The following is a 22,381-nucleotide window of genomic DNA, read 5'->3' as shown; positions in this document are numbered from 1 at the left end:
GCTCTGTGCCTGCCAGCTGTGGGCCAGCAGCTGCTGGTGAGATTGTTCTAAACCTGTTAAAAATGCAAGGAACACTAAAAATTGAAAGCACTCAGCTTTTTTTTTCCTTCATATTAGCATGATTCAGGCACACCTGAGCAGCCAGCTGGACTGAGGAGAGCTTAGACATTTACACAGCCACGGAGCCCTCCCAGCTGCTCTTGAGTTCCCTCAGCGATGCTGAATGTCGCTTGCAGTGGATGGAGTTGCCCCTTTTTTTCCAGATATCGTTTCTCTGATTTACTAGAAAAGATCATGTGGGTGTGTGTGTTTGTTTGTTTGTTTGTTTGTTTTTCCTTGTGGGTTCTGCACCTTCCAAAACTTTTTTTTTTTTTTTTTGCTTTAATAATGAGCATTCTTACACATCAATTTACCCTTCCTACATTTGCTGTTAGCCTGCTCTTCCCGGCAAGTCCTTCTGTGAGGGCAGCTCCTAAGACGCAGCTCTGCTGGGTGAGATCCCGCATTTCCTCCCTGTCCCTTTGCTGTTGGCCTGGAGCCCCATCTCAGGGCTGCTTCTGCTGCTTTTGCTTCATTTTTCTTCACTCTTTCTGAACTGTCTCTCTCCTATTTTTTTTCCTTTATTTACCCCCAACCCCTCTAGTCTCACCTGCCTGTTTTCCAGCCAGAGCCACGGCCCGCCGTGACGGCTGTTTGGTGAGCTGCTGCAGAAGGTCCTGTCCCCAGGCACCTCGCCAGCCTGCCAGACCCCACGGAGCACAGGGGGGACGTTTTGGGGCGTCCCTCGAGGGCGTCACACCATCGGAGCGTGGCAGCGGTTTGTGAAATACCCACGGCACGGACGCTACCATTCCCTGGGGGACGGCGGCTGCCGGCACCAACGAGGAGCCCTGCTAATTGTGCAGGTCCAAGCTGCCTTTTTTGGGGGCTCCTCGGTGCTCTGCGTGGCTTCTCCTCCTCCCACAGACCCCAGGATTTGTCCTGGCCCCTCCGTCTGGCTCCGCTCCGCTCCCCTCCGTGCGTGCAGCCTCCCTCGGCTCGGCCGGGGCGGTCACCGAGGCTGGACCAGCGATCAATCGCCGCTGGGATTTCCAAACTCGCCTTTTAACCTGCTGAGCTGGGCTGTGGAGCAGAGCTCCCCGCCACCATGAAAACGATCATCACAGCCTGCTCCCAAAATCTGAGTGGTAAGAAATACCCGAAGCGTGTTTGAGGGCTCCTCACGCTCTGGTGCTGTATCAGCTCCTTGCTGTCACTCTTGGCTCTTTGCTTTTGACTGCTCAGGGGGGAAGGGGGGCGTTTGGGGCAGTTTGGGGTTAGTGGCACCAGAGGAAAGCACAAAGTTGCTCAACGGGAGTGGGATTTCTGCAGTTAATGCCGACCGTGCGGTAGGAAACGTTGCTCCTGCGAGATGCTGTGAATTCTCCTCCGGGTCCCCACGGAGGCCAAAATCCTCGGAGGAGGCTCCGGGGGTAGCTGGGGACTGGCACAGTTGCTGGGCTCGGTCGATGGTTTTCGTTGTGTGGCCTTGGAGATTTGTGGAGTGCTTGGGGTGCGGGGAGGCGGCATGAAAACGTCTAAAAACGCAACTTTTGGGTCGGCACAGCTGGGCCGGGCAGAGCTGTGTCCTCGCTGTAAACATCACGGGGCTTGGGCAAGTTAAAACCATGGGGCTGGAGGATTTCTGGGGATATGGTGGAGGAGCAGGGGGGTGTTCAGAGTAGGGCCAGTGCTTTGGGAAGAGGGAAGCCCATCCTTCCCCGCTGGAGATGGCTCTGGCCTTCTGTTCGTCCCAGTTGCCCCACTGGTGGTTGGGTTTGAGCTAGGATGAGCTGAGCCTGCGCTGCCTGCTCCCCCCGGGGGCTGGTGGCCGGCCTGGATGGGGACAGCTCCGTCCCCCCCCTCCTGCCCTGCGCGTCTCTTCTGGGAGATTTTGGGTTGTTTTCCCAAGCCCCGCTGCGTGCCATTGAGGCGCTCTCCGGACCTTTGCCCGTCAGGACAGGCGCCTCGGGCCCGTTTCGGGGAGGAGGGATGGGGCCGTGCGGTGGAGTTTGGATCCTGGCACCCCGCCGGGGTTTGTTAATGGTTCACCAGGGCCAGCCGGAGCGAGCGGGGCCGCGCTGGCCCCGCGGGGGCTTGGTGCTGGGGACGGCCACCCCTCCCCTGCCTCACCCCTCGCCGCTGTCCTTGGCACTGCTGGGGGGTGGATTTTGGCCTCGGGGCTGGGCATCCCCCAGCCCATCCAGCACCGGGTGGACCGGGGCCACCCCCAGCTCGGTGTCTCCGCACCGGGGTGGCCACTTCTGAGCCGTCCCGTCCCCGCAGGCAGCCGTGCCAGCCTCCTGGCCACCCTGCGCACCCTGCTCGCCGTGCCCTGGCCCTCGCAGCGGGACGTGCGCGCCTGGCTCCAGCTCCTGGCCGTGCTGCAGTGGGTGCTCAGCTTCCTGCTGCTGGGTGAGTGGGGCCGTGGGGGGCGGCGGGGGCGGCCAGGCACCGACTCACCCATCCTCATCCCCGTCCCCATCCTGCAGGCACCGTCAGCCTGCTGCTGCTCGTCTACCTGGTCTTCACCAGCTTCTGGCCCATCTCCGCGCTCTACCTGGCCTGGGTCATCTTTGACTGGGACACGCCGGAGAAAGGTACGGAGGGATGGGGCACCCCCGTTTCTCAGCGCAGCAGACAGGCCAAAAAAATGGCAGAAGGAGGGATGCAGCGGGCCTACGTGGATTATTTAGCAGTCAGCTTGTTGTGATGGGCTTTACTTACCCTGTCCATCTATGGTTTGCAGGTGGCAGGAGGCTGCCGTGCTTGCGGAGATGGCCGGTGTGGAGGCACTTTCGGGATTATTTCCCCGTGAAGGTACGGAGCGGGGTGCCGGGTGGGGATGCCCACACCCAAAAGGAGGCACCGGGATGCCCATGCCGGGCCAGGCTCCTTATTCCACGTGTCCCCTGCTTGCAGCACGCGGTGCTGCCGTGGGGACCGATCCTGGAGCCCTGGTGCCCCCTGCCCCAGCCCCGTTTTGCCCCCGCAGCTGGTGAAGACGCACGAGCTGTCCCCCAGCCACAACTACATCATCGGCTCCCACCCCCACGGCATCCTCTGCGTCGGCGCCTTCTGCAACTTCGTCACGGGCTCCACCGGCTTCGCCGAGATGTTCCCGGGCATCCGGCCCTCCCTCACCACCCTGGCTGGAAATTTCCGCCTGCCCCTCTTCAGGGAGTACCTGATGAGCGGGGGTGAGCGGGGGCAGCACTCGCGGGCAGGGGGGCTCCCCCGAGGTCTCTCCCGCAGCAGGGGGACCCCTTTGCCCTTTGGGGTCCCTCGCGGGGTCCCCGTCCCCGCGGCGTTGCGCTCAGCTCAGCGCTGCCCTCCCCGCTGCAGGCTTGTGCCCCGTGACGCGCCGTGCCATCGGGTACCTGCTCTCCAAGAACGGCACCGGCAACGCCGTGGCCATCGTCATCGGCGGCGCGGCCGAGTCGCTCTCCTGCCGGCCTGGCATCACCACGCTCATCCTGAAGAACCGCAAGGGCTTCGTCCGCATGGCCCTGCAGCACGGGTGAGCACGGGCGCCGCCGGCGGGGAGCGGGGTCCTCGGTGTCCCCTCACCTCGTGCCACCTCCCCTCCGCAGGGCCTACCTCGTCCCCTCCTTCTCCTTCGGGGAGAACGACCTGTTCCGCCAGGTGGTCTTTGAGGAGGGCAGCTGGATGAGGAGCATCCAGCAGCGCTTCCAGAAGATGATGGGCTTCGCTCCCTGCGTCTTCTACGGCAGGGGCCTCACCTCCGTGCGGTCCCGGGGCTTCCTGCCCTACGCCCGGCCCATCACCACCGTGGGTGAGCACCTCCGGCGGGTTTGAGGGCGCGGGGAGGAGGAGGAGGAGGAGGAGGAGGAGGAGGAGGAGGAGGAGGAGGAGGATGCCCTGGGTGGTGTTGGAAGGCACAGCCCAGCTCGTGACCCCGATGAGCTGAGCGCTGCCCCGCGATCTGAGCGGGTTCCCCCTTCCCGGCAGTGGGCGAGCCGGTGACGGTGCCCAAGATCGAGGACCCGAGCCGCGAGACGGTGGACATGTACCACGAGCTCTACGTCCGCTCCCTGCTCAAGCTCTTCAACGAGAACAAGACCAAGTACGGGCTGTCGGAGGCGGACGAGCTGCGCATCGTGTGAGCGCGGCGGGCGCCGCCGGGTGGGGGTCTCGGCCCCCCTCCGGCGCACGGGGGACACGCGGGGACGCGGGGCTGGTGCGTGGCCCTGCGGCTCCCCCTCCTCCTCTTCCTCCCGTGGCACCCGAAGGCTGGCGAGGACCCGTGGGGGTGAGAGCCGGCGGTGGGCACAGTCCCCCCACGCCGACCAGGAGGCCGTGAGCGGAGGGAGGGGACGGGGTGGCGTGAGGAAGAGGAAGGAGCTCCCGGGGGTGGCTTCCCCATGGGGGGCAGGAGCAGGCTGGGGAGATGTCCCCCCGTGGAGGGGGGGAACGCCCGGGCTTGGGGACGGGTGGCAGTGACCTCGGCACGGCCGGGTGCGTTCCCTAATACAAATTTCCACCCCCTCCCTGCGTCCTGCTGGTGCTGGAGGTGCCGCATCGGACAGGGCACAGCACTGGGATGTGTGGGCATTAAGGGGGGGGCTTGGTGGTGCTGCAGGTGCCAGGGGGACAGCACGGGGGGGACACCTCGAGGATGCTCTGGGCTCCCTTTCCCCGTGCTTGGGGAGGACCGGGGGGGCCGTGGGAGGGCAGGGACAGCCCCGTCTCTCCCTGTCCCATCCCAGGCTGCCGTGGGAGTCACCAGCGCTGATAACCATCTCCAGCCTGCTCCTCTTTACGCAGGCACCTGGTTAAACAAAGGCTCTGGGCAAACATTTGGAAAGCAAACACCCGTAAAGGCAGATTCCCCAGGAGTCCTTCGCCACCTGTCCCTCGTCACGGCAGTGCCACCCCCTCCAGCAGCCTGGTCCCGTGCCAGCGCGCAGAGGGGCCGTGCCGCTGCCCCCTCGCCGCAGCCACCCCATCCCTCCTCCTTCTGGCACGAGGAGGACCACGGCACGACGTGGAGAGGGGGAAGGTGCTTTATTGGGGTCGTGAGCAGCAGGACCCCTCACCGCCTCCCTCCCCAGCCTTTCCCAAGGGTCCCCAACACAGGGACCACGCAGGGCAGCAGCAGTGGGAGGCTCGACCCCCAGCCCCATTCCCTGGCAGCATTGGGCTGAGTGGCAAAGGCTCAAGGAAGACCCCAGCCAGGTCCGTGGCCACCGCCCCGGCTGTCCGTGTGTCACTAACCCCAGAGGCAGGGGTGCTCCTTCTCCGTCCCCAAAATCAGCCTGGCCCCTGCAGGCTGCCATCGAGCAGACCAGGAGGGCCACGTGTGCCATCTTCCCGGTGACCTGTCCATCCTCGTGTGTCCCCAGGACCGCCGTGGGGTGGGACGTGCCCCACAGCCGCCCACCCTCGGGCCTGCAGTCAGTACTCCGGGCAGATTTGGGGGGACTGGGGGTCCCACGCAGCACTCCCCCGTCCCCCCTCACCGCCCACCTCCACTCCCCGCTGTCCCCATCCCTCGGGGGTTGCCGGTGCAGCAGCTGCCCCCCACGCTGCTCTCCACCGAGGGGGACACCAGGGCCAGGAGCGAGGTGGGCGCAGGCCGGGGGCGCTGGGCTGCCCCCCGGCGCAGCCTCCCCCGGTACTTGTCCCCCGCCATGAAGTACAGGATGGGGTCCAGGCAGCTGTTGATGCTGGCCAGGGGCCTCGTGATCTTGTAGGTGAAGTTGATGATGTTGAGGGTCTGGCAGTCGGCTTGGAAGTAGCGGGAGGTGTAGTAGAGGGTGCGGGTGATGTGGAAGGGCACGAAGCAGAGGGCGAAGACGGTGAGGACGATGATGATCATCTTGATGGAGCGCTGCTTGAAGGAGGGCACGCGGGGGCCGGGGCTGGAGAAGCTGGGCTTGCAGAGCCGCTTGGCCATCAGGCAGTAGCAGACGACGATCACCAGGAAGGGGACGCCGAAGAGGAGGGCCATGACGGAGGAGCTGTAGTGCACGTAGTGGTCGAACTCCTCGGGCTTGGTGGTGTCGTGGCACAGCGTGCTGTTGCCCTTGGAGCTGGTGGTGACGAAGACGAGGTTGGGGATGAGGCAGACGGTGACGACCAGCCAGGCGCCCACGCAGATGAGGCGGGCGTGCTTGGTCTTCACCCACTTGAGGGAGCGGATGGGGTGGCAGATGCCCACGTAGCGGTGCACGCTGATGCAGGTGAGGAAGAGGATGCTGCTGTAGAGGTTGGCGTAGAAGAGGAAGCGCACGATCTTGCAGAGCGCCTTCCCGAAGGGCCAGTTGTTGCGATCGGCGTAGTAGTAGACCAGGGTGGGGAGGGAGAGGACGTAGAGCGTGTCGGAGACGGCCAGGTTGAACATGTAGGTGGTGGTGGCGTTCCAGGGCCTCATCCTGGAGACGAAAATCCAGATGGCCCAGCTGTTGAGGGGCAGCCCCACCACCAGGACGATGCCGTAGGAGATGGGCAGCAGGATGAACTTGAACTCCTCGTTGAAGACGCACTTGGCCTCCTCCTCCGCCGCCGCCGCCGCCGTGCTGTTCCCTCCCGGCCAGGCCGTCGGGGTCGGCGTCCACAGGGCAACTGGGAACATCCTCGCTGGGACTGCCATGCTCTCCCGGCCGGAGCTGGGGGAGCAGTTAATAACCACACGTTAGCTGCTGATCCCGGCCCATTGTCAGGCACAAAAAGCAGGGGGAAGGCGGCCAAAGACGCCAGATTTTTTTTCCCCCCCTCCAGGAGCTCCGGCCACTTTGATGCCATCTCTGGTTTTTCTCAGCTCCGGGCTCGGAGCCTGACACGTCCTCCCCTTCGGAGCCCCCCCAGTGACACCCGCGGACCGTCCCTCGGAGCGGCGCGCCGTGACACCCGCGCCGCGCGGAGCCGGGCAGGGCGCCCGGGCCCGGCCAGCAGACCCGCGGCGCGGCGAACAATGAGGCCTTGATGAGCACCAGCAGCCCCGCTCGCTGCCAGCCCGGCCTCTTGGAAGCCGGCTCAGCCTAATTGGCACCATCCTGACAATGCTGCCGGTCCCAGGGGGGGGCCCTGCCAAGAAGAAAAGCGGGAGGAGAAGAAAGGCTTGTCTGGGGGGTTTGGGGAGGGGTGAGGGGGGTGGCGTGGCCCGGAGAAATCCTCGGGGGGCTGTTGGAGGAGCCTTTGGGAGAGGGTCCCTGCGCGGCGCGGGGCCTCCAGCTGCCGGCTGCTCTCCCTAGGAGGGCGATGAGCTCAGCGGGGCGGAGAGGAGCTGTGCCCGCGCCAAGCCCCGGCCCCAGCAGCCCCAGACAGCGCGAGTTCCCCAAGGAGCCATCGGGGACGTTTCCCCCTCGCACGTTGTTGGGATCAAAGCGCGGGATCCTCAGCGCCCCGCAAAGCACTCCCCGGGGACGAGGGGCGAGGGCGAGCCGTGAAACGCTGCCATTGCCCTCTCCAGGCATCCAAAGCTCAGCTCCTGCTGCTCCAGCAGCCAGAGGGAGCTTCTCCGGCTGCTTCTCCACCCTTTGGGCAGGGGGTGGCCACAGCACAACCCCCCAGCCCCCCGGCACCGGGGAGGTGCCCCCTTTGTGCCACCTCTGCTGGTGGGCACCGGGCTGGCGCAGGGCTCGGCGCTGCGATGGGGATGCCGGTTTGCCCCCGCTTTTCCCCCCCATCTCCCTCTCCCCCCGTCCCCTTTACCCCGTCCTTCGCCACCACCGCGCCGTGCGGCTGCTGGCAGGGAGCGTGCTTGGCAGGAATCTCCTGCAGGGCGCATCCGTGGCTCAGGTGAGCTGCCAGCTGTCCTGCCCCGGCCCCACGGGGACAGCCCCGAGTTGACAGAGATGATCATAAAGCAATCCAAGGCAGCTGGGCAGGCACCCCCCAGCTCTTTTTGTTTGAGTTCTGGGCTGAGCGCGGCTTTGGGGCCAAAGCAGGAGCCCTGGCACGGCCTCCCCACCGCAGGCAGCCTGGCGGTGGGGCGAGTTCAGAGAGCACAGGCAGGTCCGGATCAAACATTAACAGCAGGAGCTCGCTCAGCTCCCCTCAAACCAGAGGGGAAGCAGGGACTGGGAGCCCTGCCCGGCCGGGACCCCCTCCGGAGGGGTTGCTGCCGGTCCCAAGCCCACTGCGGCTCGTCCCCGAGCCGTGATGCTGACGGGGACAGGAGGGACCACGAGATTTCTTTCCTCTTCCCACCTCTGAGGGCGCATGAGCCGAAGCAGTGCGCCACGAAGCCCTGCCAGAGCAGCCGTGCCGCGCATCTCGGTGACCAAAGCCGCTTTCCATGAAGCAGGTCAATAAATGAGTAAGACACGAAGAATCCAATTAAAATAAATAAATAAATAAAATAATCTGATGCTAGAAACACGCAAGGAAAAGGTGTGAGCAGCAGCGTGGGGCTGGATGGCCCTGCGGAGAGGGCAGCTTCTGGAAGGGCCCATGGACAGCCTGCCCGTGGCACCCCGAGTGAGCTGCTCCCGGGCAAGCGTCCCCTGGGAAAACCTCTGACAAATCCCGATGCGAAAGAAGAGGACATTTGACAGTCGTGCTCTCAGCAGGCAAGGTTTCCTGCTTCCTCATCTTAGTCACGATCAAAGTCAGCGGTTTAAACTGCTCTGATTTACACCCCCCACCCGGGGCCACGTCACCACCCGCCCGCTCCAGCCCGTCGGTGATGTCCCCGGCGAGGCTCTCCCTGCCCGGCACTGTCCCCGTGCGCTCCTCCAGGAGGGTTTGGGGCCGAGCAGGGGCTCCGAGCCCGGCGCTGGCTCCCCATCGGGGCTGGCAGGGAGCTGGAGGCTCGGCACGGAGAGCCGTGGAGCTGGGAGCGTGATGCTGAGCCCTGCCCTGCCCGCTTTGTGGATGCACGAGGCATGAAACCTGCCTCCCCCTTGCTCCGTGAGCTGCTGGGGGGGACAGCGGGATGGCACACGGGGGGGCAGAAAGGACTGGGGACACCAGCAGGGCCACACGGCAGGGCCACGAGGTGCCCGTCGGACACGGGGCAGGGGGACAGAGCCAAGGGGCTCGGGGTGGCGTGAAGCTGGGGCCTGGGACACACGGGGCTTTTCTTCCCTCTTAAGCCGTTGGAAATTGCAAAACAAGGGGGAATTATGCAAAACGCACTGCAGAAGGACCCTTGTCCCTAATCGCCACGTGGTTCGCCCAGCCAAAGCCCTGGCAGCAGGGGAGCGTGACCTGGTTTCTGTCCACTCCTTTTCCGCTCCCAGGAGCTGCCCAAACAGGAGCTGTGCCCTCCCCGGGGTCCCCAGCAGCTCTGGGGCTGTGCAGCGCCCTGGGGGCAGCCCACCACGTCCCCCACCCCCAGGCCTGTCCCCTGCCCCGAGGTGGCTCTCAGAGGGACAGCGGGGGACAGGTTCCTTGCTGCAGGAGCCGACAGCACCGGGCAAAGCTTTGGCAGCCCAAGGGGCAGCTTTGCCCTCGCAGGAGGCAGCACTTGGGGGGGATGAAGAGGAAGATGAAGAAGAGGAGGTGGCTGCACCGGGAGAGGCGAAGGCCCTTGGTGATGGAGGAGCACCGCGGTGCGTTCCAGAGGATGCACCGAGGGATTTAGGGGCGGCAGGAGGCATGGGGAGGACGGGCTCATCCCCCAACCCTCCACCCCAGGATGCCCCCTCCACCCCTGGAGGGGCCAAAGCAGTGCCCACAGAGCCCCCAAAAGTTTGCAGGGCCATGGTGGGGCCATCCAGCTGCCCCCCACCCACCCCAGTGCCCCCAGCTCACCTGCAGTGCGGGGCTGGGGTGGCTCTCAGCCGCGGGGCACCCCCGGGGAGCACCCGTGCGCCGTGGGGCCGGGGGTCCTGCCGCTGTGCCACCCCATGCCGTACCGTGCCGTGCCGTGCCGTGCCCTCCCGTGCACACCCCGCTCCTGCTCTCCCACCGCTGGGAGCAAAGTGCCCGGGAGAGGCAGGGCTGGAGGCGGGCGGAGGCGGGGGCAGGAGCCCGCAGCGCACCCAGCACCCGTGCCAGGCGCCCCTGCCAGCCCCACTGCTGCCCGTCCGCTGCCCCTGTAGGTTTCGGGCTGGTTGAGGCCCCCGCGGCAGCCCCAGAGATATGGGATATGTGTGCCTCCCCTGTGGGGACACAGCCTGTCACCCATGGGGGAAAGGACCCTTCATTATGGGGACCCTCCCCTCCGGTGGCCGTGGTCTGTCACCCATGGGGACCTCAGCCCCTCACCCTTGGGAACCACGGCCCTTCTCCCACGGGGACCTTGCCCTTCAGAGCACAGTCCCTCACCCCTGGGGACCATGGCCCCCATCCCTTGGGGACCTCAGCAGCCCCCAGCCCCACAGGCTGCCCCATCCAGCCCCAGCCGTGGGGTTCCCAGCAGCGCCCTTACCCCCTGGGGTGCTGACCCTGCCCGGCACCCCAGACCTGCAGGGCTCTCCTGGGGACAAAGGTGGCCACTGCCACCTTGAGGCCAGCCTGGGCATAGTGTCCCCAAACCTGGGGCCATCTCTGGGCACGGTGTCCCCAAAACTGGGCCCTTCCCAGCACCCCAGCAGCGGGAGGGCAGCACCCAGCCGGGTGCGGGCGCTCCCCGTGCTCTGTGGGGTCAGCGCGTGCCCCCGGCTGCGCACACCAACACGCACCCCAACGTCCTCCGAACCCTGAGACTTTATTGCAGGTGGGAGCTCGTACAGAAACCACAACGCAGCCCCGGGAGCATCCACTGGAGGAGAAATCCTCAGGGATCCCCAGCCAGGCTGGGCGGCGGGACGAGGGAGCGGCCGATGCGGCCAAGGCATGAGGGTGCCCAGAGCCTCCGGGTCCAAAGCATCCAGCGGTCCCCACCTCCTGAGCGGCCTCCGTGAGCCCCATGTCCCCTGTCCCCTCGCTGGGGGGCTCAGCAGGGTCCTTCCAGTGCTTTGGGGAGGTTTTGGGAGGCCGGAGATGCGCGGTGACAGCCGGAGAGCATCCACCCCCATGGCCACGGGCACTTCCCGAGGCTGTCCCGAGGCACACCAGGCAGGTCGGGCACACGGCCAGGAGGTCCAGTCCTGGGTGCTGGCCATGCTCAGGCAAGGTGGGTGACAGAACCCCTGTGGGATTCCCAAATCCCACACCTCTGGGTCTATGCTCTCGGCTCGAGGCGGGCTCCCCAGGGGGCTCCCAAGCACCTCGCCACGGGGGGCGTTGCGCTGGGCAGGGCTGAGCCCCCCGGCTTCCAGCAGGTCCCGCTCGGTGCCGTCCCTACACACGTGGCCAGAGGGATCCCCTGCCGGGAAGCCACTGAGCAGGAGCGGGGACCCCCCAGGCCTCCACGAGGACCTGGGGACACGGCGGGTGCGCCCCCGGCCCCCTGCGCCCTGCCCTGAAGCTCACCTCTCGTCCCCCCCAGGGCGCGGGGCCCTGCCAGGGACCCTGGGGGCAGCGGTGCCGGGCTGCTCCAAGCCCCCTGCTGCCAGCTCCGGGGCCGGGGGGTACCTGAAGAACTCGGGGTCGTCCCAGCCGTGCACACACAGCCCCTCCTGGCCCTGCTGCACGCCGAGGTGGCTTGACCTGTCGCAGGGCCACTGGGGGGAAAAAAAGAACAGGGAAAGGCTTCAGCAGCACCACGGCAGGACCAAAAGCGCCCACCTGCACCCGTGGGTGGCCCGCTAGCCAAAAGTTTCCCCCCCTGCCCTCCCCGTGGAGGTACCTCTCCAGGGTGGCCGTGCTGGCGAGCATCCGTGGTGCGCCCCGGCAGCCCCGGGGAGCGCCGGGGGGGCGGCTCCAGGGCGCTGTGGGTCTGGCGCAGCTGCACCTTGTGGCTGTGCCCCGCACGCTCGGGGGCCAGCCGCTCCAGCTGGCTCAGGCACGAGGCCATGTGCAGCGCCGTCAGCGAGCAGTCGCCCATCGCTGGCGCGTCCCTCTCCAGGACGGCCGATTTGGGGCGTTTCTGCCTGCCCGCGCCCGGGGGGCTGAGCAGGAAGCCACGGGGCGAGGGCACCCGTGCCCTGAAGGGGCTGTGGGGCCGTTGCCCCCACGTCGGGCTCTCTGCCGGCGCCCCACAGGCCGTGGGGAGCCCCTCGAAGATGAAGTAGGCTGGGTTGGTGTAGCTGCTGGCCTCCGGGAGGCTGTGGGGCCGGCTCCTGCGAGGCGCGGCGGGGCAGGGCTCGGCACGGCCTGGGGATGGGGTGCGTGGCAGGGCAGAGCCGGGGGGGAACCTGAGAGGTGGTTTAGGGCACGGCGGGGTGTCCGCTGCCGGAGTTTCGTCCTCCTCCTCAAAGCTGATCCACTCTGCAGGGGCACAGAAATGTCACCTGTCCCCCCGGGGGGGTGCCGGAGGGACGGGCACCGCGTGGCAGGAGCAGGGTGGCAGGGGGTTGCCTTACCGTAGAGCCTCTCGCGGGTGCTGTGCCTCTCCTTGGGGACCCGCACCTTCATCCAGCCCCGCATGGAGCCCGTCTCCTCGCCCCGGTGGAAGAGGAAGGTCTCGAACTGCTGGGCCGTGCTGCCGATCATCGACCTCATGGCGATGCAGCACTCGCCTGCGCGCACAGCCCACGGTAACGGGGTGGCTCCGGGGGGCCAGCGAGCCCCCCCCCCCCCCCCCACAAGGCACAGCAGCTCCCTGCCCGCGCCCCCACCCCATGCACGCACCGTAGGACTCGCAGCTCTCCACGCCCTTGATGCTGAGCAGCAGGTGCTGGTCCCCCAGGTACTCCAGGTCCGACAGGATGGGGTTCAGCTGCACAGGGAGAGAGCGGGGCTGGGGGGGTGCCACGGGGCAGGGCGCACGGCTGGGCTCTGTCCCCGGGGACGGTGACAGCCCCCCATGCCCCTCGGGGTTCACCCCGTGCAGGGTGCGGGCACGGCGGGGTGAGAGGGACGGGGTGAAGGGGCAGGAGGATGAGTGAGGACACCGCAGGGTGCGGGGCGTACCACGGGCAGCTGCTTGGCCGACCAGCCCATCCTGAGGAAGCCGGGCACGTCGCAGCTCTGGGAGTTGTTCTCCCCGCTCCGCTGAGCCTCTGCGGGGACACAGCCGGGGAAAGGGGGGCACAGCTCCAGCCCCGTGCCGGCAGCAGAGCGCGCCCACCCCAGGGACACCCCCCCGCGGGGCCGCCTCACCCTCCAGGCAGTAGGAGTGGAACTCGATGTAGCACTTGCTGCGGCTGGCGGTTTTCACGATCACCTCGATGCTCTCCCACTCGATGCAGGCCAGGGGCTCGGGGCTGCTGCCGGGGGCTGCGGGAGGTGCAGGGGGGCTCAGAGGGTGCAGGGCGGGTCCCCAGGTCCCCGTGGGTACAGACCCCGTCCCCTCGTCCTTACCGCTCTTGGGCACGAACTGCGACGTGACGCCCACCTCGAAGGTGGCGAAGACGGGCGAGTGGTCGCTGGTGACGATGTCGTCGGTGCAGCCTGGAGAGGGACGGGGACACTTGGGGACTGTCCCCGAGCCCCGGGCAGCTCGGGCAGCACCAGGCTCAGCCCCAGCCCCGTCCCCGTCCCGCTCACCGTAGGAGTTGCAGACCAGGTGTGTCTCGGGGTGCGACTTCCAGAGGATGCGGTCGCACCACGAGGGGACGTTGATCCTCACCTAGGAGGAGAAGAGCAGCCCGTTTGGGTCCCCCTCCCCGGGTCGGGCTGCTTTCCCCCGGGGTGGTGCTTTGGGAACTCACCCCCGTGGTCTTGAACTTCTGCCACATGTAGCTGTCCCGGGAGCCCCGCTCGTACCGGTAGGTGGGGGGGAAGGAGATGTCACCCTCTCCTGGGGATGGAGACACAGAGGGGACATGGGGACGGCACCTCCGGCTGTCCCCAAAGCTGCGTGCTCCCGTGGGGACGCTGCCCCGGGGGGTCCGTGGTGCACACCGACATCCCCCAGGTTTTTGGCATCTCGCACAGAGCTGTGCAGGCACCGCCACGCGCCGGAGGGGGCACCAGGAGAGCGTGTCCCTGGGTGCCACCAGCGTGCCCCCTGCACTCACGGAACTGCAGGAACACCTTGTTCTTCTCCCGCTCCAGGGTGAGCTGGTCGACGGCCAGCAGGACGCCAAACTCCTTCTTGGTGACGTGGTTCAGGATGTCCTGGGCGGGCGGGCGGAGGGCGAAGCGGTGAGCGGCGGCCCCCGGGGGCACCCAGGGGGGGTCCCGGGGGGCACCCACCTGCACGTCCATGTCCAGGCGGTAGTTGAGGTCCCCGAACCAGAAGAGGTGGGTGAAGCGCAGCGTGAGGTCGAAGGCGCTGAGCCGCTTGTCGCCCAGCACCAGGGAGCGCAGGATGTCGCTGTAGTTCTGGTTCCTCCTGTGCCGCACCGGGGGGGGACGGCAGCCGCACATCAACCCCCCAAAAAAACACCCCCGGGGCACCCCGTCCCTGCCAGCTGGGGACAAGGACAGCGGGGCACCCCATAGAGCCACCCCGAGCCCCCCGTCACCTGTGGGTCTTCTCACTGCCGGAGGCCAGGTGGCAGTTGACGAAGCCGAAGGAGGTCCCGTTGAAGAGGAAGGAGACACCCACGGCCCCCTTGTTCCCTGCGGGGACACCGAGCTCAGGGGGGGGGGCCTGGAGCCCCGTGGGGCAGCCCCCCCGGCTCCGCAGGGTCCCCTCCGTACCCAGCGTGTTGGCGATCCCCGTTTTGACGCTGGAGGTGTGGACGTGGCTGATGCGCCGCTCGTGCTCGGGCTTCACCAGCACCACCATCTTGATGCTCCACAGGCACTGCAGGGCGACCTGCGGGGCACACAGGGGGTGTGAGCTGCCCACCCCACAGCGGGATTAGGGCTGGGGGGGGGGTCCCAGGGGGTGCCCGTTACCACGCGGTAGTCGATGGCCATCAGCGTCTTGAGGGAGGCGCGCAGGAACTCGACCCACTCGCGGTCGCCCAGGGAGTTCTCCTGGGTGCCGATGACGTAGATGTCGTGGGGGATGCAGGCGGTGGTCTCGTCCTGCGTGCGCCCCAAGCCCCGCGAGGTCAGCCAGGAGGCGAGGGAGCGCGGCGGCGGGGCGCTGCCTGGGGGATATGGGCAGCGGGTGACTTTCCTCGAGCCCCTCGCCGCCCCCGGGCCCTGCCCCGTGCATCTCCGGGACCCCCCGGGGTCAGCACCCATCACGCCAGCGCCGTGGTCCATCCATGAACACCTCAGACCTGTGCTGGGGTGTGAAGCCCTCCAGGCATCCACGCCTCCAGCAGCAGCAGCGCAAACCCCAAAATGGCCAGGCTGGGGGCTGGGGGCTTCTCCGTCCCCCTCCCCACACCAAGGACCAGCTCGGCCCCTTACCCATGTTCCACGTCCCGACGTAGACCGAGATGAGGTCGGGCTCGTCCAGGTTGGAGTGCTGGATCTTCATCAGCTGCAGCAGCTGGCAGAAGGCTTCTCGCTTCTGTGGGCGACACGGGGGGGCTCAGGGCACATGGGGGGGCTCAGGGCCCTGGGGCTGGGGCCAGGTGTAGGGGAACAAAGCACCCTAAAAGGCGGCTGCGTCAGGGGGACGGCACCCCCAGGTGCCAGAGACGGCTCACGGGAGTGGCCTGGACCTTGAGAGTGCCTGCTCACTGCGTGGCTAAATAACGGGTCTGTGTTCCCAAAATGGCCTCTCCGAGGAGAAAAAGGGGGGAAAAAGGGGCTGGTGGTGCTCACCCGCGCGCTGGGGAAGACGAAGTCCTTGCTCAGGCTGCGCTGCGGGTCGCGGCCGTACACCAGCCTCACCTTGCTCTGCACGCTCTGGTATTTGATCAGCTGCAGGACTGAACGCCGGCCGTCAGGAGGGGATCCCCCAGCGCGGGGAGTGCGTCCCCCGGCCCCCGACCCCGTACTTTTATCCTGCGGGATGATCTCCTCCGGCGACCCGCTGCCCTTCTTGGTGACGGTCACCGTGCCCAGCTCCACGTCCACCCTCAGGGCTGCCCGCTGCGATTTGCCCACCTTCACCTGCGGCACCAGGAGGGGTTCCTGAGGTCGGCCCCCACCCAGGAGCGACGCTGGCTCCGAGACCACCCCGTGCCCTCACCTCGAAGCTCTGCACGGCCAGGGGCTTGGTGGCCGGCGGCGGGGCCGCCAGGCTGGGCAGCGCCAGGTTGTGCCGCGACACCGTGTCCTGCAGGGACCTCAGCACCTGGCAGCGAGAAGAGAGAGCTTGGGGATGGGATGGGGGCGGCTGAGGGGCCTCCAGTTTGGGGGAATGGTGGGACTGGGAGCCCACGGCAGGGGATTGTAGCCGCGGGAAGAGGCCGTGGGGTCTGGCTGTGCCCAGCTCCCCACCCTGCAGGGAGCAGGCACCTTCTTCTCCAGCGATGAGAGGAGGTGGTTGACGGCAGAGATCTTGTTGAGGAGCAGCTCCAGGTCGGGATCACTGGCCAGAAAGCCCTGGGGAGAAGGAGGGGCACTCGCTGGGCTCCGTGCTCCCCCCCGCCGGCTCTGGGTGCACAACGAGGCGGGCAGGGACCAGCTCCCCCCGTCCTGAACCAGGAGTGGGGACACATCCCTGCCTGTCCCAGCAGGGAGCCACCCCGTGTCCCCACCGGGCACACGCAGCACCCTTGGGTGCACACGGGCACTAAAACCACCCCAAAAACCTTCCCCGTGCCCGGGCGGGACGAGCCCCCGGGGCCTCACCTGCTCCCTGGCCGGGCTGCGAGGGGACGCAGGGGGGTCGAACACCCTGGCCAGGGCCTCCAGCCCCGCCAACGTGAAGTCGATCTCACTGTGGAGAGGTGGGGGAGCGTGAGAGATGGAGTGGGAACGGTGACACGCCGGGCACAGGCTGCCCAGGGGGTGGGGATGGGATTGGGACAGGATGGGGATGGGATGGGGATGGGATGGGATGGGGATGGGGATGGGGATGGGATGGGGATGGGGATGGGATGGGGATGGGGATGGGGATGGGGATGGGGATGGGGATGGGGATGGGGATGGGGATGGGGATGGGGATGGGGATGGGGATGGGGATGGGGATGGGGATGGGGATAGGGATGGGGATGGGGATGGGGATGGGGATGAGGCGGGTGTCCCCGCAGTGCCCGTGTCCTGTCCCCATGCCACTCGCCTGTGCAGCGCCCTGCAGGCGGTGACGAGGGCGGTGCTGAGGTGGCGCAGCTGCAGGTGGCCGTTGCGCAGCGCCTCCAGGTCCAGCTGCAGGTGCTGGGTCAGGTACTCGGCCATGAAGCCCATGAAGTCGCTGGCCGGGCTGCGGGGCAGGCAGTGGCTGGGAGCAGCGGTGCCCGGGTTTTGGGGCAGAGCCATCCCCGGGCACCTCGCTCGGGTTTTACGAAATTCCTACTTTTTTGGGGAACCACCAGCACCCCCTGCTCCTCTCCCCGTGGCCGTGCCCACCCCTCGGGAGGGAAGGGTCCGGACGTTACCTGCTGTGCACCTGCTCCTGCAGCCTCAGCTGCAGCTGCTGCGAGATGTGGGGCCGGGCAGGGGGAGCGCCGAGCCCCGTGCTCCCCCCGTGCCCCCCGGCGCTGCCCGCAGGGTTCCCTCTGCCGTCCTCCCCGTCTGCGGGCACAGCACCCCCGGGCTCAGCACGGGCACCCCCGGCAGCCCCCAGCCCTCATCCCGCAGCCCCCGGCCCCGCTCACCCGAGTCCTCGTCGGCCGCGTCCCGGTGCCGGTGCACGGGGTAGAGCAGGGGGGTCACCAGCCCGTTGTTGGGCTGCTGGTAGGCGCCGATCAGGTCGGGGAGCGTGCGGAAGCACTTGGCCTGGATGCCCTGGATGGTCTGGGGGAGGCAGAGGGGATGCTGGCACGGGATGTGCCCCCCGTCCATGGGATCTGAGGGATGGGGGCACCCCCAGGCAGGTTGCCTGTCCCTCAAAACGTGCCCGTGCCGAGCGGTGGGTGCCAGCTGGATGCCAACCTTGCAGGGCAGCAGGACAAGGAGGGGGAGGAGATGAGGACATCCCCTTGGGAAGCAGAGCGGGGCTTTTTTAGGGCCCCAGGAAGGGTGGTGGCAAAGTCGGGAACCAGGAGAAACCACGCGGGGACACCAGAGGGGAACAACGGGGCCAGGCCAGCAGCGAGCGGGGCTGCGGGGCTGCTGTGGCCGGGACGGTGAGAGCGACAGGAAAGGGGAAAATATTTTGCAAAGCTGCCCCAGGTGCAGCAGCAGCAGCAGCAGCAGCAGCAGCAGGCTGCGAGGCTGCCGGGGCAGCACCGTTCCCAGCCGGGCTGCAGAAGGGCTCGGTGCAGAGCTCGCACATCCTGTGCTGCCGCTGCAGCCAGCTCGTGCAAAGAGCAAACCGCACCGCTCGCCGGGCGCCCTGCTGCAGAAGCAGCTGGAGGTGGCAGCAACCCCCCCAGCCCTCCACACCCTCCCCACCTGCTTCCTGAGGGTGCCCGGCGAGCCCCCCGCCACCCACCTGGACCGAGAGCAGCCCCTCGTCGTCGGGGAGGATGCGGTAGGTGTGGACGTGCCGCTGGAACCTGGGGGAGAGCCCAGCGTCTGCACCGTGCCCCCCTCGGCAGGATTTGGAGCTGAGCTCCTGCTTCTGGACATGAAATCAGCGTGCCCTGCACCCCCGCGCTCCCCAGCACCATGTGCTTGCAATTTGGACCTCGCGCCCGGCCAGGAAAAACCACGGGGAGCTGGGGGGCAGCCGTCCAAACCCACAGAGGCACCGCCCCGTGCCACAGCAGCCCAGCTCTCCTGGCCCCACCGACGTGTCCCCGGGCTGCAGGAGGGTCCTGGAGGACCAGCAGCGGTGTTTTGGGGCTCGGGGTGCCGAAATCCTGGCATGGGAGAAGTTAAGAGCAGGGGCTGGACGGAGAGGGGATGTCTGTGTGCGCCCAGGGAGGGCTGTCCCCCAGCGTGGGCACCCGAAGGTGGGCAGCCCCAAAGGGCTCGGGGTGCTGCCCCCCATCCCCTGGGGGGGCTGGGTTTGGGCTGGGAGCCCCTGGTGCGGGTTTCTGCCAGGATTTTCCCTGGATCCAAGCTGGGCATCACCCCAATATCCCGCTGCCAGAGAGCTGAGCGAAGCAGAACCAGCACCCGCGCCCCGCGCGCATCCCTCCGGCTGCCGGATAACTCCCACCCCCACCCCAAAACCCTGCCCTGAGGGCCCCACAGCACCCCCAGCCCCACCAAACCCCACGGAGACGGGGCCGGCTCCTTCCCCAGCCAGCCCCCAGAAGGATGCGGAGAGCAGAGCTCGGGGGGGGGGGGCACTCACAGGAGGCAAAGGGCGTACGCCCCCGCCACGGACTCGCTGTCCCGCACCAGGAAGCAGCCGTCCCTGCCCGCCTTGGCCAGCAGGTCCTCGGCCACCACCCGGCTGATGTCCCGGTGGTACCAGCTGGCCGCTGCCATCCCCCGGGGCGCCAGGGGGCTGCCGCTGCTCCCCGCTGCTCCCAGCCCCACATCAGCCCCGCAGCCGGGCGGCGAGGGGGCAGCAGGAGCAGGGAGGCTGCGGGGGGATGCCGGGGGTCCGGGGGGTCCTCATGCCGGGGGCTCCGACCTGCAGGGCGCAGCGGGGGAAGAGGGGCGAGCGTCAGGGACCCCCCGGCAGGGTCACCCCGTGCCGCCACCCCAACCCCGGGGCCACCACCCCGTAGGCCGTGCGGGCGCCCCGAACATCACCAGCGGCACTCACCCCTCCCTCGCGGCTCCTGCGGTTCCCGGAGGGCGCTGGGGGCAGCGAGCGGAGTTTTTTGGGGTGCGGCCCCGAGCCCCCTCCCGCTGTGCCCGCCGTGCTCCTGCCCCACGGGGCAGCGGCAGGGCAAGGGGCACGCAGCACCCTCCCCGGTGGCCCCGGTGCCCCCGTCTCAGCACCACGGCGCCCGCCCGCGCTCTTCCTCCTTCTCTGCGCTCTGCTCTCCCCGCCGGCCTCCTCGCTCCTCCTCCCTCTCCAGCCCCGCTGCCAAGGGGAAGCCGGCGGCCATGCGGGGCCCAGGGCCCCGAGCACGGCGGGGAGAGGCTGGGGGGGCTCCGCCGCCGCCCCGCTCCCCGTTTTCTCCGAGCCCCCTTCCCTCGGCTGTGCGCCGGGAGAGGGGCTCAGGGGGTGCCCCCCAAAATGCGGGGGCACCGCAGCCCCCGTGGGGCCGGCTCCAGACAATTTGGGCACTGGGTGCCCGAGGGAGCCTGGGCATCCCGAAATGGGGTCGGGGGGATTGGAAATGGGGTGCGGGGGCTTGGGGGCTGCTGGGGCTCACGGAGAGGCTTCGCTCCTGTCACAGACACTGAGCGGGTCCCGCACGTGCTGGGCAGCTCTGCCCCGGGCTGCGTTGGTGATTAGCACTGCAGTGTTAATTACAGACGAGCTGCAGCCACCCTCTGCCGCAGGGACCCACCTGCATTTCTCCCCATTTTTCTCTTCGCACAGCCCAGGGCTGTTTGCAAGGCCCCCCTGCAGCAAGGAGCCCCCGGCACGGGGCCACTCCACCACCGCCGTCCGCCCAAACCTCTCCGAGGCTTCCCCTTGCGCTGGCATCCCCCGGGCCCACGCCACGGGGAGGAACCCGTGGCCAGCGCCACCGAGAAGTTGTGCAGCCCGGTTAATTCTGGGCTGGCGGCTGTGGGCTGCTGGTGCCCGCGTCCCTCGCCACGTCCTGAGCGGGGCAGGGTGGTGGCAGAGCCCCCGTCCCCCCCGCTGCCCCTGGCTGTTACTTAACAGCACGGCAATAATTCCCCGCGGCCCTGGAGGCGCCTGGCTTTGGGGGCAGGTGGGATTAGCGCCGTCCACGGCCCCTAATCCAGATCAGGGGAGGAAGACCCGGAGCTCTCAGGGGCTTTCAGGAATCGGCGCCGCCTGCGCCCGGCAGCCCGCCCCGCCGCAGCGTGGCACGGGGCCCCGGAGGGCAGGCTGGGACGAGGCAGGCAGCTTTTTGTGATCAGGGAACGGGAGAAAGGCATCAGCGGGGTCAGGCAGAGGGCTGGCTCCCCTCCTCGTGGTGCCCCAACCAGCGGGGTGAGCGCAGGGATGGACGTGGCCAGCCGGGACCCCGGGCAGCGCGCTGGAGGAGGGTGCCCGGGACCTCTGCCACCGGGAAGGTCGCAGTTCACGTGTCCCCTGCCCTTGGCAGAAATAGCGCCCGCTAATCTGCAAGCTAAGCAGCTCTCCTGCGTGCAATTAACAGGGATCACCAGCCCCGGCCCCGCTCAGCACGTGCCGGCAGCTAAAACAGGGCTGGGTGCGGGAGCGGAGCACTCCTGAGAGCACTTCCCAGCATCTCCCAAACCAGCAGCTCGCTGCTCTCACCCACCGGCGGTTTTTGGGGTCCCCCCAGCAGGGTTTAGGATTTAGGGAGCCCCCAGAGCTGGAGGTGCCATCCCCGTGGGCACGTTGGCCGTGGGGCGAATCGACCAGGCAGCCCCTTCCCTCCCCTCCGCCACCGAACCTGGGGCTGCCCCGGCTCCACGTGGGCTGGGAGCGGTGCTGGGGTGATGCCGGGGGGAGCGGGCACCCCTGCCCTCCCCCTGCCCTCCCCCTGCCCACCTCAATCAGCATCACCCTGCCCCTAAGCCCCGCCAAGCCCCGTAAGCTGCTTTCTCGGGGCTCCGGCAGCCGCCGTATTGATGGCCCCACTCTTACTCGCGGAGCGTCTCCCCGGTTAATCGATTAATAGGATTCCGGCCCCAAAATACCTCTCCCCCACACACACACACACGACTCATCTCCAGCCAGGAGGGAGCTGGGGGAGGGTTGGGGCAGGTATAAGAGGCCGCAGGACGGGGAGCAGCCGCGGAGAAGGAGGAGAGGAGGAGAGCAGCACCCAGCCCAGGTGAGTGCTGCCTGCATGGCCCCGGCTGTTTTTTGGGGTGCTGTGGGGCAGGGACATCGGTGACGGACTCAGGGCTGAAAGAAGAGAGGCTCGGGGCTGGAAGGAGGGAGACTCAGGGCCGAAAAATCTCCCCAGATGGCTTTCAGCATGGGCAGAGGCATCCGTAGCGGTGCAGGAGAGCTGAGCCAAGCCAGGAGGAGCCCCAATCCCCCCTCCGTGAGGCTCAGCACACACAGAGGAGGCTCCAGCTCCCCTCTCCCCTGCCTTTCACCCCCTTTTCCCCAAATCCTGGCCCCCACAGCACCGCTCTGCTCCCAGGCCCTTCGCGCCTCCTCGTGCTGCTGCCCCAGGGACCCCGCAGAGCTTCGCAACCCCACAGCCCCCGAGGGATCACAGCCCCTGTGTTTGGGACTAATCCCTTGTTTCCCCATGGGGACAGGGATCAGCATCTCCCCCGCTCCCTCCCCACGGGTTCCTTTTTCGGGTTCCTTTTTCCCCCTCCAGCATCGCTGCTTACGTAAAGGAGCACCTCTGCCCACACGGCCCCGGGGCGTCAAATCCTTAAGCCCCGCTAATGTCCGAGCAGCCTAAAGTTTAAGAAGCCGAGCTCATCCCTTCTAATCTCCCCGCAAATCAGCGAGATATTTGCCCTTTAATTCTGGACGCTGGGCTTGGGCAACCAAAAGGCAGGC

General features: G+C 67.6%; 3 protein-coding genes across 3 annotated transcripts; 1 reads left to right on the top strand and 2 right to left on the bottom strand.

The window, feature by feature from the left end:
- The first annotated feature begins 1,147 nt into the window (after positions 1-1,147).
- Positions 1,148-4,166, top strand: LOC116494455 (diacylglycerol O-acyltransferase 2-like). Its single transcript, XM_032196366.1, has 8 exons — positions 1,148-1,187; positions 2,326-2,454; positions 2,532-2,639; positions 2,789-2,859; positions 3,035-3,239; positions 3,385-3,559; positions 3,633-3,835; positions 4,012-4,166. The coding sequence occupies exons 1-8, from the start codon at positions 1,148-1,150 to the stop codon at positions 4,164-4,166; spliced, it is 1,086 nt and encodes a 361-aa protein (XP_032052257.1).
- A 1,352-nt stretch (positions 4,167-5,518) lies between these two features.
- Positions 5,519-6,655, bottom strand: P2RY4 (pyrimidinergic receptor P2Y4). The gene has a single exon (XM_032196365.1). It carries the CDS (start codon positions 6,653-6,655, stop codon positions 5,519-5,521), a length of 1,137 nt encoding a protein of 378 aa, XP_032052256.1.
- Positions 6,656-11,363: 4,708 nt separating this feature from the next.
- On the bottom strand, positions 11,364-19,278 carry LOC116494418 (phosphatidylinositol 3,4,5-trisphosphate 5-phosphatase 2-like). Its single transcript, XM_032196309.1, has 26 exons — positions 19,142-19,278; positions 18,332-18,395; positions 17,553-17,691; positions 17,334-17,469; positions 17,018-17,158; positions 16,588-16,675; positions 16,252-16,338; positions 15,983-16,087; positions 15,789-15,903; positions 15,613-15,719; positions 15,253-15,355; positions 14,788-14,984; positions 14,587-14,704; positions 14,409-14,505; positions 14,137-14,275; positions 13,959-14,058; positions 13,650-13,738; positions 13,486-13,567; positions 13,300-13,389; positions 13,099-13,215; positions 12,910-12,998; positions 12,628-12,715; positions 12,360-12,515; positions 12,192-12,264; positions 11,684-12,116; positions 11,364-11,558 (listed from the first exon to the last, which is right to left on the bottom strand). The coding sequence occupies exons 1-26, from the start codon at positions 19,276-19,278 to the stop codon at positions 11,364-11,366; spliced, it is 3,285 nt and encodes a 1,094-aa protein (XP_032052200.1).
- Positions 19,279-22,381: the final 3,103 nt, after the last annotated feature.

Source organism: Aythya fuligula, chromosome 13 (genome assembly GCF_009819795.1).
Source record: "Aythya fuligula isolate bAytFul2 chromosome 13, bAytFul2.pri, whole genome shotgun sequence".
Taxonomy (NCBI): Eukaryota; Metazoa; Chordata; class Aves; order Anseriformes; family Anatidae; genus Aythya; species Aythya fuligula.
Note: the sequence above shows the minus strand (reverse complement) of the source record. Positions and strands in the feature narration are given on the sequence as shown.